Source organism: Lissotriton helveticus, chromosome 7, assembly GCF_964261635.1.
Source record: "Lissotriton helveticus chromosome 7, aLisHel1.1, whole genome shotgun sequence".
In the NCBI taxonomy this organism is placed as follows: domain Eukaryota; kingdom Metazoa; phylum Chordata; class Amphibia; order Caudata; family Salamandridae; genus Lissotriton; species Lissotriton helveticus.
In genome coordinates, this window is record NC_136068.1 from 1,709,823,486 (window position 1) to 1,709,838,309 (window position 14,824).

The 14,824-nt window shown below is 40.7% G+C and overlaps 1 protein-coding gene across 1 annotated transcript in view; it reads right to left on the reverse strand.

Annotated features, from left to right (window-relative positions):
• Positions 1 to 1,528: 1,528 nt before the first annotated feature.
• NPHS1 (NPHS1 adhesion molecule, nephrin) overlaps positions 1,529 to 14,824 on the reverse strand; it is a 291,924-nt gene continuing 278,628 nt past the window's right edge. Inside the window, exons 26-28 of the mRNA XM_078653831.1 lie at positions 11,332 to 11,446; positions 9,658 to 9,815; positions 1,529 to 2,413 (exon numbers count right to left, since the gene is read on the reverse strand). Coding sequence (XP_078509957.1) covers positions 2,276 to 2,413; positions 9,658 to 9,815; positions 11,332 to 11,446 — 411 coding nt within the window. The 3' untranslated portion in view covers positions 1,529 to 2,275. The remainder of the gene's footprint in view (positions 2,414 to 9,657; positions 9,816 to 11,331; positions 11,447 to 14,824) is intronic.

Below are 14,824 nucleotides of genomic sequence, written 5' to 3' on the forward strand. Positions count from 1 at the left end.
CTTCTTGCATTGCATTTAAGGAATCGCAAATTGCGATTCCCTAAATGCATTTTCAAAATACTTAGTCGCAAATTTTGAGATTACCTATTTTGCGATTGGGCTTGATGCATCCCAAATGGCTCATTACCATTCGCAAAAGAACTGATTCAAAGAATCAGCCCCTTTGCGTCCGGTAATTCGCCTGATGCATGTGCCCTATATTACTTATCCCCTCCCCCATGTCCTCAAATACTTTTCTCAATTTCAGTAGCAAACTGAAAACACAGCCCATCTGTGTAAAGAGCAGGAATAAAAAGCATGGATTTGGGAATGCTAGTAATGTCATGATATTCCGGGTTTTAGCATTTTGGTTACTGCTACTGACATAGGAGCACTACTTAAGGGGAAGTGAATAAAATAATAGGCTCCTCTGATCTTGGTATCATAGCCGCTAATGTGTCTTAAGCCTCTAGCAGTTTGACCTGCAGTATCCTGCCTTCCAGAGCTCACTAAAGCTTCCTCTTAGTTATTTTCTGGTCTAGATCCCTGCATTTTGAATGAATGGTGCCCATCCAGACTTTGCAAATGATATTAAATCTGCTTGGTGAATGCATAAAGTCTCTGAAATAGAATTCCATTTGCAAATTCTCACATTTTGGGCCATTAATGAACAGGAGGTGCACTTTTGCATTTAGGTATTTGGGGTTTGCAGTTGGGAGGTCATATCCCCCAAAAATCCCTTACATACTGTTGAATCTAAGGTATCATGAAAGAATCTGGGCTACAGCAACTCAGTAATGGAAAGAGACTCCCAGAGCCATCTCTTAGAGCAGTACATTCAGGGTATTAAGGTACATTTTAAATGCTAACAGAACGATGGTTACCCCAGAAAAATGTATTTTAAGACTCTTAGGAGTCCAAGCAGCTGCTCATCTCCTAGCGCCAAGCTCACCGCCACTCCATCTCCCAGATTTACAAAGATCTGGGGTTAAGAAGGGTCCCGCATGAATGATGAACCTGAACAGCAAGTTTACCTCATCAATTCGTCAAACACATGAAATAAAGAGCACCGGTATTAAAGCCTCTCTTTGCTCTGGAATCCACCTTTTATGGATCCACTGGAGAGTGCATGAGGCTCGTTCATCTTTGCGTCTAATTGAATTCACCTGTGTTGACCGCTTCTCTCCTCCACAGCTGCCATTTCCAAGCAATGCAGATCTGGGAAGGATAAGCAGGTGCTGCCTCTTTCAATGCAGGCTGAGCTAAGGGGTGTCTTTCCACATGCTGTGAGCTTTTGACTGATTCCGTGGCCACCGCCGCTAGGAGATTGAGGACGTATTGAGCACCTGGTCTGATTTCTGGCCAATCTTTTCATTCGGATGGAAAAGTATTGTGGAATAGCTGGTACTGTGTGTGGACTTTTATTCTTCTTGTACATCTTAGGAGGGTGGAGAAACAGAATTTGCTGTTCTCTTTACAAATCTGTTAAGCACCAAACCAAAACTATACACTCATTTTCTCAATGTGAGACGGAGAAGAATGGGAAATAAAAGAACACGAATGGGCAATAGAGACTGGAACATGCAAGGAGAACTAACAACAAGAGCAAATAAAGCAGGGGTAAGGGGAAGCAAGAAGGAAAAAATTGGAATTAGAGGAAAATATTTAAGCAAGAATAAGAAAAGAGCATTAATATTGAGAAAAAAGGGTGTTTAGAGTAAGGACTGGACGAAGAAACAAGAAGTTACAAAAAAGGAAGGCCTCTTGAACAAGGGAGTTGGGCAAGATGCAGAAAGGAAAACCAAGTATAGGAACAATGGGGAGAAAGGAAGAGCAAGAACAAAATGAAAAATAACTAAAGGAAAGCATAGTAGGAAGACATGAACTCAGATCATGTGAAACAGAACAAAGTATAGGTAGCACACAGTGAGGAAGAGAGCTAGGATACAAGAAGAAAATTTGGGGGTACTGCCATAGGTATAACAATGCACGGAGTAAAACTGGCAATCAGAATAAAGGCCAAATTAAGCATCAGGAAAAACCACGCAGAAGATCAAAGGGCAGACTGCCCAGGACTCAATGATAAAATTAGAAAAATTGTTTTTATTTCTCAGCTGTAAATCCATAATTAGTCCTCTTTAGGCACCATATATAATGCTTCCTGTCTTTTTCCAAGCTTCATTATCTCCTCAACACCTTGTTCACACCCTTCAACATCAACACCTCTTCTCCAAAAAAAGGACGAGCGCTTCATATTTCCATGTCTAATATCTTTGGCTCTTCAACGCCTGAGTGTTCACACCAGTTGACCTCTCATCTCATAGGGCACAGGCTCGTAATCCCTTCCTGAGGAATGGAAGTCTGTCCCTTCATTGTAGCTTCTCATCGGGACCTCGTGTTCATCCAGATGTGGCCCTCTTCTGTGATAAACTCCCTATTAAAAGAGAACAGTAACAAAGACATGAATTGGAAGGGTCACCCGCATGTCTTCCAAGCAATACTTGCAGGTGTCACATTTTTGGAAAGTTAGCGGATCCCCAGCATGCAGTAACGCACAATACTGCGGTTTTAGATCATTATTAAATTTCATCTGTCATGTTGTCCCATGCTAATAATGACTGATCAGATTACAAAATTTGATTGCATCACTTTACCTTGGACAACAAATTATTTGACTAATCTCAAGATTGTCTTGTACTCCATTTTTTGGGCTTATTTTAATATTTATTTTTGGGCTCCATGGATTATGATCTGACCATCCGGTATCCCTTGTGAACCTCTTGGTCAGGTCTTTTGATTCCCCTCCAATTAGGGATGGAACTGACCCTTAAGAGGAACTACCCCAGCGTTATGTTTTGTTGAGGAAATATGCACCATAATACTTGAACCCTACACCTAAGCTAGCCCAGATGTAATAATTCAATACCATATTCTGTGAATTAATTAAAATTCTGCTTCCACATTAGACCTTACTGTGAAGGAAGTAGTCAGCTGCCATAATTTAAGCAAACCAATTGTGTGAAAATCTCTATTAAAACCATATTCCCATCTCTCAATAGTTTTGATAAACTCAAAACTATTGAGAGATGGCAATATGGTTTTAATAGAGATTGTTATGTTATTGTTATGTTAATTGTGAATTTCTAAAGCGCCTGTTCACCTGCAGGTCTCTTGGCACTGGGTTTAGAATTGGAGAGATCAACACAGGTCCAGTCTAATTGTGTGCTTGAGTAAAAAGTCAAGTCTTTAGCATTGTTCTGAAGCGCAGGTAGTCTTCTTCAAGTCTCATGGTTATAGGCAGAGAGTTCCACAAATTCGGGCCCAGTATGGAGAACCGTGACCTGACTGTGCGTTTGCGTCTGAATCTTGGGACTGCCAGTAGATTCATATGCATGGATCTTAGTGTGCGCTGAGGGGAGTAATTGAGGATTCTCGAAGATATGCATTTAGGACCCATACCGTGTATGGCTTTGAACAGGATACATCCTGTTTTAAACAGAGAGCGCTGCTCCACCAGGAATCTCTTTCAGCAGCGGTCTAATATGACATTGTCTGTCTTGTTGGTAAATAATTCTGGCTGCTTGATTCTGAATCATCTGCAGACAATGTTTCTGATTTTGCGGGAGGCCGAGGTATATCGCGTTTCCGTAATCAATTTTGGAAAGAATCAAAGCGATAATGATTTGGATGCTGTCCTCTCTACTAAAAAATCTTCTGATCTTTCGCAGTTTCCAAAGTTAGACAAAGCAAGCAGAGGTAACTGAGCCAATCCGCGAGCTCATTGAGAGATCCGAATCTATTTGTATGTCCAGGCTCTTAATCACAGGCTCAGGGAGAGGTGCCCTGCCTAACTCCAGAGACCAGTGTGCGGGAGTCCAAAGCAGGAGTTTGTTTTTGGGAATAATGGTTTCGTTTTTTTGCGAATTCAGTTTTACCTGGTTGCTGTTCATCCAATTTTTGATGAATAGCATTGAGTTCCTAAGAAATTCCTCTGATTTAATTGACTCTTCAATGGTAAAAATTATCTGCATATCGTCAGCATAATTATAAATCTTAATCCCCATCTGACGGAGTCTGGATATGAGTAGGCGTGTATACACATTGAAGAGAATCGGGGAAAGAGAGGAGCCTTGCGGGACTCCACAACTCATGTTTACAGTGTTGGACTTGTAGGGTGAAAGTCACACCAATTGCTTGCAGCCCTCTAAAAACGATCTGAACCAACTCAAGGCAGTGCCTTTAAGACCAGCTGCAGCAATACGATCCAACAGTATTTTGTGGTTGACAGTATCGAAGGCTGCAGGCAGGTCCAAGAGAATCTGGGCCTGAGTGTATTCCACATCCGCCTGACCTTTTAGATCATTTATAACAGAGAATATGACAGATTTGGGGAGTGTGATGGGCGAAAACCTGCCTTCATGGGTGTCTAACAAGTTGTTTTCCTCTAAGAAGGAACTAAAAGAACTGGCTACATATGTCTCCAATAATTTAGATGGACAGGGAAGGAGAGATATAGGTCTGTAGTTATCCAGCTTATGAGGGTCAATGCCTTGCTTTTTTTGCAATGGGGTGACCACTGGTTCTTGGAAGACTGAAGGCACAGTACCTTGGGTAAGATGAAGGTTCAAGAGGTCAAAGATAGTGCCTGAAAAAGCCAGATAGATGGATTTTAATATGTGGAGAGGGCATACCTCTTTGGGGGAGCCTGATTTTACTTTGTTTACAAGTTTGCAAAAAAGTTTTCTATTTAGGCAAGGAAAGGTGGTCAGAGAGGTAGAGTTGGAATTGCTTAGAGGGTCTTCTTCACTATTAAAACACAATAGTATGTTCATGGGTAATTTTTGCATGGTGGTGCAACAGGGGTTGTACAGTGGCATTTATCTTTATCCATTGAAGGTTAATTTAGGTAAACACAAGTATTCACTTACACTTATTTACACATACTCTGTTATATTTAGTTAATGAGTTTGTTCATCACTCATGGTTACTTTATACCTTCATTGCAGTATTCCAGCTGGGAGTTGATGGAGACTCTGACTACTTTAGCATGGAAGGTACTGTGTAGAGATTTACTACATCTAAAATGGTGACGACTAGCAGGGGTTGCAGCAGTACCAAGGTATTGAATTATTTTGAATGAGTGGGGCACTGTTCCATTGAGATGGTACACAGGGCAGCCTCCCATACAGCTGATTCCGGTTTGATCTCCATTGTATGCAACATCTTTTGCGATGGACAGATAATTGGACAGGGCCAAGGACCCCCATTTAGATTCACTGGCAATACCTGTAGGCATATCTTGCAGTTGGAACATAGCCTGTGTGTCCTCCACAAACATACAGAATGTGACCCCCTCTTTAAATAGCAGATTGGCCATCATTTGAAAAAAATGTGTGCCGAGGTGCACCCAATTTTGCATTTAAGATTATGAATGGTGTGGAACAAGGGAAACCATTTATGAATGCCCAATGCCCAATTAAGAAAGGTGTAAGCCTTTACTGGACTTTGCCTTTAAATCCCACATAAGTTAATCAAATCAAATCACTTTAGAATTCGGTCAGGTTAATGGTTAATGATGTCAAAGGCTATCACTATGTCGAGCATAACTAAAGACCCATACCAGTATCCACAACCTTCCTTCTACGATCACTCAACACAAATGGAACTTTCCGCTCCTACACAACTAAAATCCAGCCTGAAATAAAACAATCAGTGTGAAGTTGATTTTGTCTTTATGGTTCAAAGTGAGCTTTTTCCAAGGTGGTTGGACCACAGGGATTTCCCAGTCATTTGGTACAAGGCCTGTGGCAATTGTATAAATAAAGAAATTGTCAGATGTTTAGGTAAAATATGTATCACACATTTCAGCGATACGGATAGGCATAGGTTCTGAGGCGAACTTAAGGACAACTAGCCTTGACTAGTTTAGACAGCATGGTCTCTGTGATAATTTAGTCTGTTGGAGTCCCTTCTGGAGAAACTTCAGAATTCAGAATGAGAAAGCGCGGATGATTGACTTCTTCATGATTTAGTTCTCAATATCTGTGGCTTTTGCAAAAATGAGGATTCTCTGAATGGACTAGAACCTGCTAAGGACTGCAAACTGTTCAGCTCTTCTAACATGTTAAGAGTCATGTTAAGAGTCTTGCCAATTTACTCTGAGTGACTGTCCTTGACTCGTCCATATGTTCTTTGTGTTTGTTGGACTTCAGCCAGTAAAATGCCTTGTGATCCATGCCGTAGCCTTTTTTCCATGTGCATGTGGCTCTCTGTATCTTCAGTTTACTGGTTAAAGCTATCCGTTCTTGCAAACTGGGAGGGCTATTAACAAGATTACTTGGCAGAACTTGATCCAAAGCAACAGTCAGGGTCTCTCTGAAAGACTTAATCAAGTGAATGGGGATACGCCATCAAATGAACCATTCGTCTTCCCAACAAGAAGACATGATATATCATTAGGGCTGAAAGATCTAGAGAGCTTCAATTCCTATATACACTGTCACCTTTAATCAAGTGAATGGGGACACGCCATCAAATGAACCATTTGTCTTCCCAACAAGAAGACATGAGATATCATTAAGGCTTAAAGATCTAGATTGCTTCAATTCCTATATAATTCCTATATACACTGTCACTTTAGGGGCTTAGATGGTAGATATCATTTAACTATAATTCTGAATGGATCTTTGTATCTGTACTTGAAGAGACCATAAATATATTCATTGCATAGTCTGAAAAAATGAAGGGGATTCCATAATAGATTGCAGTTTTTATTGACCATCTACATTGCTTAATTTTTTTTTATCATTGTAGTGTTCCTTTAGCATATTTGGGAGACATTAAAACAGTTATTACAAATCAGCCAACCTAAAACTGGCTTGGCAAATTCTTAGATCTCAACGTACTTTCGTTCACAAATGTATTTCCTTAGCTCAAAGGTATGCATTTTATAGCTTTCCATTGTTTTATTCAAATGTAGATTAGCGGATAGCATTACAATGGATACCGCATAGAGATTCTATTAAACAAAACCATAATCTTGAACCATAACATGGTCCACTAGACCAAACAGTGTTAGAACACCACAAACGAGTATTATAATTTCCCATCTAATTAGCCGTCCCATTGTAAAGATTATTGCATGAGGCTTGTGAAGGTGACTAGGAAAGGAGAAGAGGGGGTATGCAGGTGGTGGAAGAAAAGAGATGCACAATGAAGAGGAGCGGGGTATGCAGGTGGTGGAAGGAAAGAGATGCACAGAGAAAACTATCCCTCTCGATGTAAAAAGTCACACCAACTGACATAGGGGGCTATTACGAGTACGACGGTCCTTGGGACCACCGTATTCTCAGTGGTGATCCGACCACCATCACCCTGATGGTCCGCCCCCCATATTACGATGGTGGCTGTGGAACTGACACAAGACTGCTGCCTTTGCCAGGATCCAGGATCCCACGGCTATGGCGGTGCGGAAAGGAGATTGAATATGCTGCTGGGGCCGATGAAATACAGCCAAGCATATTACGAATTGCACTTCTACCGCCCATTTCAAAAGGGTTGCAGAAATGCAGGTAAGGGCGCCCTAACAGGGCTCCCGAGTGAATCTGCCCATGGGGGGGCATTTGGAGTGCACATGTTGTGCGCCCTTACATTCGCACTTTTGTGCACGCACTGTGGCATGCACGACATGGTGCATGCCATGCAGTGCACATACTTGCAGCAGGCGCTCCTATGGATCTAACATACCCGCTGCTGTTCGCCCGCCCACCCGCCCTGAATTAAACTTGTGATATCAGTGGACAGGTGCACCACAGGCTTGGAAGTCTTCCTGGGACCGCAGCGGTGGTGGTCTCAGATGAAGAATGCCAAACTCGTAATAAGGCCCAGAGTCTCTTCTATTTCCCCAAGTGGCCATCCAAACTCAAGAGAAATTTTAGGTGATAATCCAATCAAGTAGTCTTGTTCAACACAGTTTACATACCCACTACTTCTGCCAGTGGCATTGTTAGAGGAAATGCCATGTATCTCAGGACCCTAAATAAGCCATACAATCTAATACAATAAAATTCATAAAGTGCACGGCTGCCTCCGAAGAGGCGTCCCGGGACTCGCGGTACTGAGATGTACTGAGGGATTAGTCCAAGCCATACACTGCCAGCTTATCAAGTGTTTCAACCATACCATCAAGTGACAGCAAGAAACTAGTCACTTTCTCCCCTGATGTGCCTCTTGCACCTTTATGTTTTGCAAAAACAGAACAAGCCTCACCTCCATCTAAAACACTATACATCTCACCTTTTTCATGAGAACCCAACCTTAGTCACTTTGCCTTCCATCCAGTTAGATGTGCTCAAATTGCAGCAGAGGGCATTTCACACTTCTCTATTTTTTTCATAATGAAATGCAGGGTTGCCACTGTTCCTTTTTAACCCTCAGCTAATTCTCCACTGATACATTACTCTCACTTCCTGCAGCTTGTTCTTTATTTCTCCTTAGGTCAGGCTGGAAGAATTCCTTCTTTTTCTATTTGCCTCTGTCAGACATGATTTGACACTTGAGATCTTCACTGCTGACATATGGTGGCTAGACTCCGACAGGGTTACCCCTTTTTGCTGCTCTCCTGGAAGTACCTCCTCACCTCTCCAAACCCTTGCCTCCATGTCTCCAATGCCCGAGAAGCTAGAAAAGGCCATGGTTTTGCATCTGTTCAGCCCCGTACTTAGGTGGTCTGTCTGTCGACAACAGTACAGACGAGGGGTGCCCTACACCGAAGCCATCTTGGTTTCAATCCTGCACCCAGGATGCACACCATCAGCTGCTCATTATGGGCAGAGTAAATCTTTCCATTACTTTGGCAGCTGCTGCCCTGCCAGCTGTTCTGCCACAATCAAGGAACGAATGACAGGGAAACAGGCTATGGGGACTGCTGGAAAGACTCAGGTAATGAGTGGCTAATAGCTAAAAAGAAAGTGGTCAATTGACTCACCGCTTGGCTCCGTTTCCTAATGATATTCATTTATAATAGTTTAATGTGCCTCAACTTTAGAAAATAATAAAAATCAATTATCTGTTTATATAATAACTGCTTGGAATGTTAAGAGGTCCTGTGAAGCCTGAGGGAAGTTCATAACTTTGAAAAAGAGGGGACCTTCTTGCTTCAACCTTAGACAAGTCGAAAGCTCATATGTCCATCTCAGATGTGAGATCTTCTATCCTATACTGGAACTACATACTTTATTCTCACTAACAACTAGCTCATCAGCTGCCTGATTGTGTATCATATATATCCTCACCACATTGATGAATCTGGTGAGATCAGGTGACGAGGAGAGAGAGAGACAAACCATTGCTAAATAAATTACTGCAACGATCAATAAGCAGAATAGGAAACATATGATCACAATAAATATAAAGCATCTTCGGAAATAGTAGGAATAGCATTTCAAATCACTTAAATTAGAATGTTGGTCTCTCCATATTTCTTTAAAATCTAACAAATGAACAATGCTAATACTAGGCCCTCACATCTTTGGCTTGTATGGGGTATGTCAAGCTCCGTTCAGACCTCTTATTTAGGTAGTATATGCTCTGGAGTGCTACTGTACTAGCTACAAGATATAAATAAAAGACAGAAGGACAGTTCTAGTTGAAGACCGATTATTGTCTGCTTATTCTTACCATGAAGTCCTCCATTGGCTGTTCTCCGCGGGCAGCATAGGTAGCGGAGCGGGGCTGTGGATAAAATCCACCCACTTCTTCGTAGATGCTGCGATCTCTCACTTCCTCATACTCGTGCAGGTCAGATGAATCCAACCACGGAGCTCGGAACCTGCTGTCTAAAACATAAAATGGTGATTGCAGCTGTGCACCTCATCTATTTGTGAGAATGACTGTCTTCATGTTATAAAGCAACTTCACCACTGCCCAGAGAAGATGCTGTGTTTTTTGAACTTCTCAAAACAAACCCCAGGTATATTGTATGTCTACAAATTACTTTTTCATTCAACAAAAAGGACATCTTGTCATGTGTAATCCATATGTTAAATTTCTGTGATCTCTTCATATTGTTCTCCTAAATGCAGAGAAAATCTTGCATTTCTTAAACAAATTTGAATTGATCTGTGAAAATAATAATTTGTACTCAGATGACTAGGCAGAGGCGATAAAGTACCCTTTCCACCAACATAATTGCGCGCCAGCCCGATTTAAATGTAGGCATATCTTTGGAGTAATGGGAGTGAAGACTACTCCTTCTCTGATGTGGTATCCCCTCTGATGACCTGATGTGGTAAAGGCCATTGGATGTTGATCTGTATGTCCACTCACCAAGTTTAAATGGACGGACATACTGGTCACTTTTCACTGCCCGTCACCACCAGGAAAACCCAGGCAGTAAGGGGCAGTGAAAACTGTAATGTGCTCCCCTCCCCATGGGAAATCACTCCTCTGTCAAGTTTTGTTTGTGATTAAAAAAAAATTAATTTACCCTATGCCTCCGCCATGTTTGACAGAGTTGTACTGCAAAGTTACAATACACTGGCAGAAGCCGCCTTAACAGCGGTTCATGTCAAGGCTTGAAATGTCTGCCGGCCCAACGGACATATAAAACAGTTGGTTGTCCGGACTTCCACTAGTAATTTACTCACTCACCCTGGCGGAAGATGGGCCAACCGCCAAATAAAAAATGGAGCCGAATCTGTTTATTGACACCCTCTGAATCCATGCTAAGAAGATGTTGCTATTCATATACCTCCAAATCCAATTAAAAGAATATTTTGTAAGTAGGATGAGCAGAATCAAGTGTTTTCGTGAGAATAGGTAACACTGCTGAAGTCAAGGCTGTGAGATAGCTCACTGCTGGCTCAGTGAAGGCGGTATATACATTGAATAAGTGCGGTAATCCCTTCGGTCCCCTTTGTAATAAGCACTGTACTATTTAGCCATGCTCTAATGCATAAGGTGTACTTTTCATGAACAAACCTAATCTTCCACTTACGTTTCTCAATTTTACGTGGAAAGATATCTTTTCAGTTCATTGACCTAATGTGAGTGCCCTTCTTCTCCCAAATAGCATCAGCTTACGTAATTCAGAATCAAGACATTCTTATTTGATTGCCATCTCAAATAAATAAAATACAGTCGCGATCACTAGTACAGGGGTTAAATGAGGAATCTTATCTGTAGCTTTCATAGAGGATTCTAACCGAAAAACCGCATGTTAGCAAATATGCTATTCAGTGGCATTTAAAGACTGCTGGATCACCTTGCCATCTCTGTGTTTGGAGGGGAAGGAAGACCCTGCTGTGGAAGAGTAGTGCCAATAGTTCAATTCTTTCAAGTGGACCTTCTTACCTGCGATGCTTGGTGTGTCATCGGTACCCCCCTCAGCGATCTCATAGTGAGGAAACAGCGAAGGCTTGTAGTCCCTCGCTGGGTAGTAATGAAGCCCAGCATCAGATGAGCTGTCCTAGAAAAGACAAAGGAAACACATTGAGAGAAGCTCCACAGATAAACACACCTCGTGCACTGAATGCGTATTTATGACACAAACACAGACATGTAACATTTGAACACTCCCAAACAGGCATATATATATATATATTCACTGAAAAAACCATAGGTTATAGACCATATATAGTTAGGAATTAGCATTTACAAAACCTTGAAAATTCACTGAAAAAACCATAGGTTATAGACCATATATAGTTAGGAATTAGCATTTAAAAAACCTTATTTTACTCACACAAAACCATTGAAATTCCATATATAGTTAGTTGCACTAACTATATATCGCGCACCCGCAATCCACTGCTGATCATGTCACATATTACATCATTCATGACATGGTCAGTGACATCACTGATGACATCACTGATGACAACATCCAGTGATTATGTGTTTCTGTAAAGTTTAAATATGTTTTACATATTGAAGAATGAGTGGATGTATAAGTGTCTGAATGAAGGTTTTAGTAGGTGCGTGATTGACTGTATGAGTGAGTGATTAAATGCGTCTTACTGAATGCACGGGTTAGTGACTAAACTGTCTAAAAGTGTGCATCAGTATGTCTGTTGTTGTGCAAGCTGCTGCATGTGTTGATCAGTAGCTATATAAGTAGCTATATGGGTTATTGATTGGTTGCACAAGTATTTGTATGGGAGACTGAGTGTGTGTATGGCTGGCTGGGAGGTGTGTGACTCTGTGCAGATCAATGTGTACTTGTATCAGTGATTCTATAAGAGAGTAACTATGTGTTAGTATATGTTTCAAAAATGTAAGGTGTTCTGTGTTTAACTGTATAGATGAGAAAATGGAAGTGTGATTGATTCTTTTCAGGACTGACTAGGTGTGTGAGTAACTCCATGGATGAGTGGCAGAGTGTGAGTGTCTGTATAGGTGTATGAGTGCATATGATAGTGTTGTAAAGATGAGTGATTGTATGTATGAATGATTGTATGAGTGAATGTGTGTGTAGACATAGGAATCAGTGAGTGCGTATGTAGTAACTAGTATTGGTGTGTCAATGGTTTCAAAAATGATACTCTCTATTTAACACTGGGTGTAACGGAGGTTATATTAGAGTGTGAGGAGATGCATTGTATTATCACATGAATGATATCATCAGTGATGTGATCATTGATGTCAAGTGAGATGTCATCAGTGATGTCATTTGAGATGTCATCAGTGATGTCATCACTGATGTCACTGACCATGTCATGAATGATGTAATATGTGACATGATCAGCAGTGGATTGCGGGTGCGCGATATATAGTTAGTGCAACTAACTATATATGGAATTTCAATGGTTTTGTGTGAGTAAAATAAGGTTTTTTAAATGCTAATTCCTAACTATATATGGTCTATAACCTATGGTTTTTTCAGTGAATTTTCAAGGTTTTGTAAATGCTAATTCCTAACTATATATGGTCTATAACCTATGGTTTTTTCAGTGAATTTCATTGGTTTTTTAACAGCTAATATCTGTAGCTGTAAAATGTATTCTTCTTTAAATCCAAAAATATATTTTATATGTTTATTAATAACTTTTTTTTAAATATTTTTTTTTTCTTCGTTCCCGCTTCGCGAATCGGGAAGCTTCCCGTTAGCTGACCTTGATGCCGCGAAATAGACCGCGAGCCGGTAAACGTTTCTTTACCGCAACTGCCGCGTTAGAAAACAACATCGTGACACCTCCCGTCCGCATGACGTTTCGCGTTGTCGCGTGATACGTCATATGACGTGCTACGTTAGCGAACTCGTACGCTTACCGAGTCGCAAAGCACAGGTTTCTGGAAGCAAACCGGGAGGCCCTGCAAAGCGCGTAACGTAAACACAGCAGGTCATGTGACTTGGTAATAACACTTTTCATTGGTTCATTTCACTTTCGGTTTCCTAATGATGTAAGACTAGGTCATATGATCTAAAATGAACACTTTTCATTGGTTGAGAACTATTTTTTTTCCCAAATGGTGAAAATCCCTCCTTCTTTCCTCACTCTGACTTTCATCATTGTGAGAGAAAGACCCTTTGTTACCAGTGAGCAATGGCTTCTTTACTAGCTTCAGCTGGTGCTTCCCCACCACCTCCACCACATCCAAGGAAGAGTGGACCACCTGCTAAAGTTATAATTCAGCAAGAAGAGGAAGAAGAGGAACAGGACGACCTAGATAATCTCCCTATTATGGCCAGAAGATCTGTTGTACCGGAAGTAACGGGACCAGAGGGCAGGGAGATGGTGCCAAATATACAAACGAGATTTCGTGAAGTAAAACAAGTCTGCGTACATTGCAGTGGATTCATTTGCTACGGAGAAAGTAGCATCACTCTGATCAACAGAGCTATTGACAATCATGCTCATGTTTGTCCGAAACTCCCCAAACAATAAATTCTTTTTTTTTGTTTTCTTGCTCCTGTTGAGCCCTTTACAATGAATCGTTTTCGTTGCCCCCTCCGAAAAAAAAAAAAAAAATATAAAACTGTTCAGAAAAATTCAAAAAAAGTAAAAAAAAATTCAGAAAAATAATAAAAAAAATATAAAACAACAAAAACAATTTAAAAAAAAGTTCTTTTCAGAACTACCTCCCCGTTATTAAAAAATTGGTACAATATTTGCAACTGTGCCAACCTCTATTTCTCTTAGTTCGCTTCCCAGTTCGCTCCCCGGTACGCGAACCGGAAGCGAACCAAAAATTTTTTTTTTTAAAAAAGAACAGTAAGTATAAGGGAAGGAAACAGACACTTATGTTAAAAGAAAGACAGCTATAAGGGAGTAAACTAGAGATACTATTACCCGTAATCCACTGCTGATGATGTCACATATTACATCATTCATGACATGCTCAGTGACATCATCAGCAGAGGATTGCGGGTAACAGTATCCCTAGTTTATTCCCTATAGCTGTGTTTCTTTTAACATAACTGTCTGTTTCCTTCCCTTATACTTACTGTTCTTTTAAAAAAAAATTTTTTAGATCAGTCAGAAACAGTGAAAGTAATGAAATATAAAAGACTACGTAGAATATGAGCACTGTATGCAACAACTTTGACACTTACAGAAGCCTCACCTTCTCCATGCCTCCTACACAGTTCTACATGTACATCATAAATGCAAACAGAACAGAATTAATTATACATGTTAAATGGTTTATTTTTGCTGTTCTCAGAATGTATCAAATTTCACTAAAACAGTGACTTGAAGGTATTCATCATATAACAGCGGGGAAAAAAAAACACAATCAAAATGATTGTGTTTAAAAAACCCATACAACATTAGAAATCAGAATTCAGAACTCCTTAAAGTTAACTTACTTTCCATGACGGCCAAGGATGTCCTATGAACAGCTT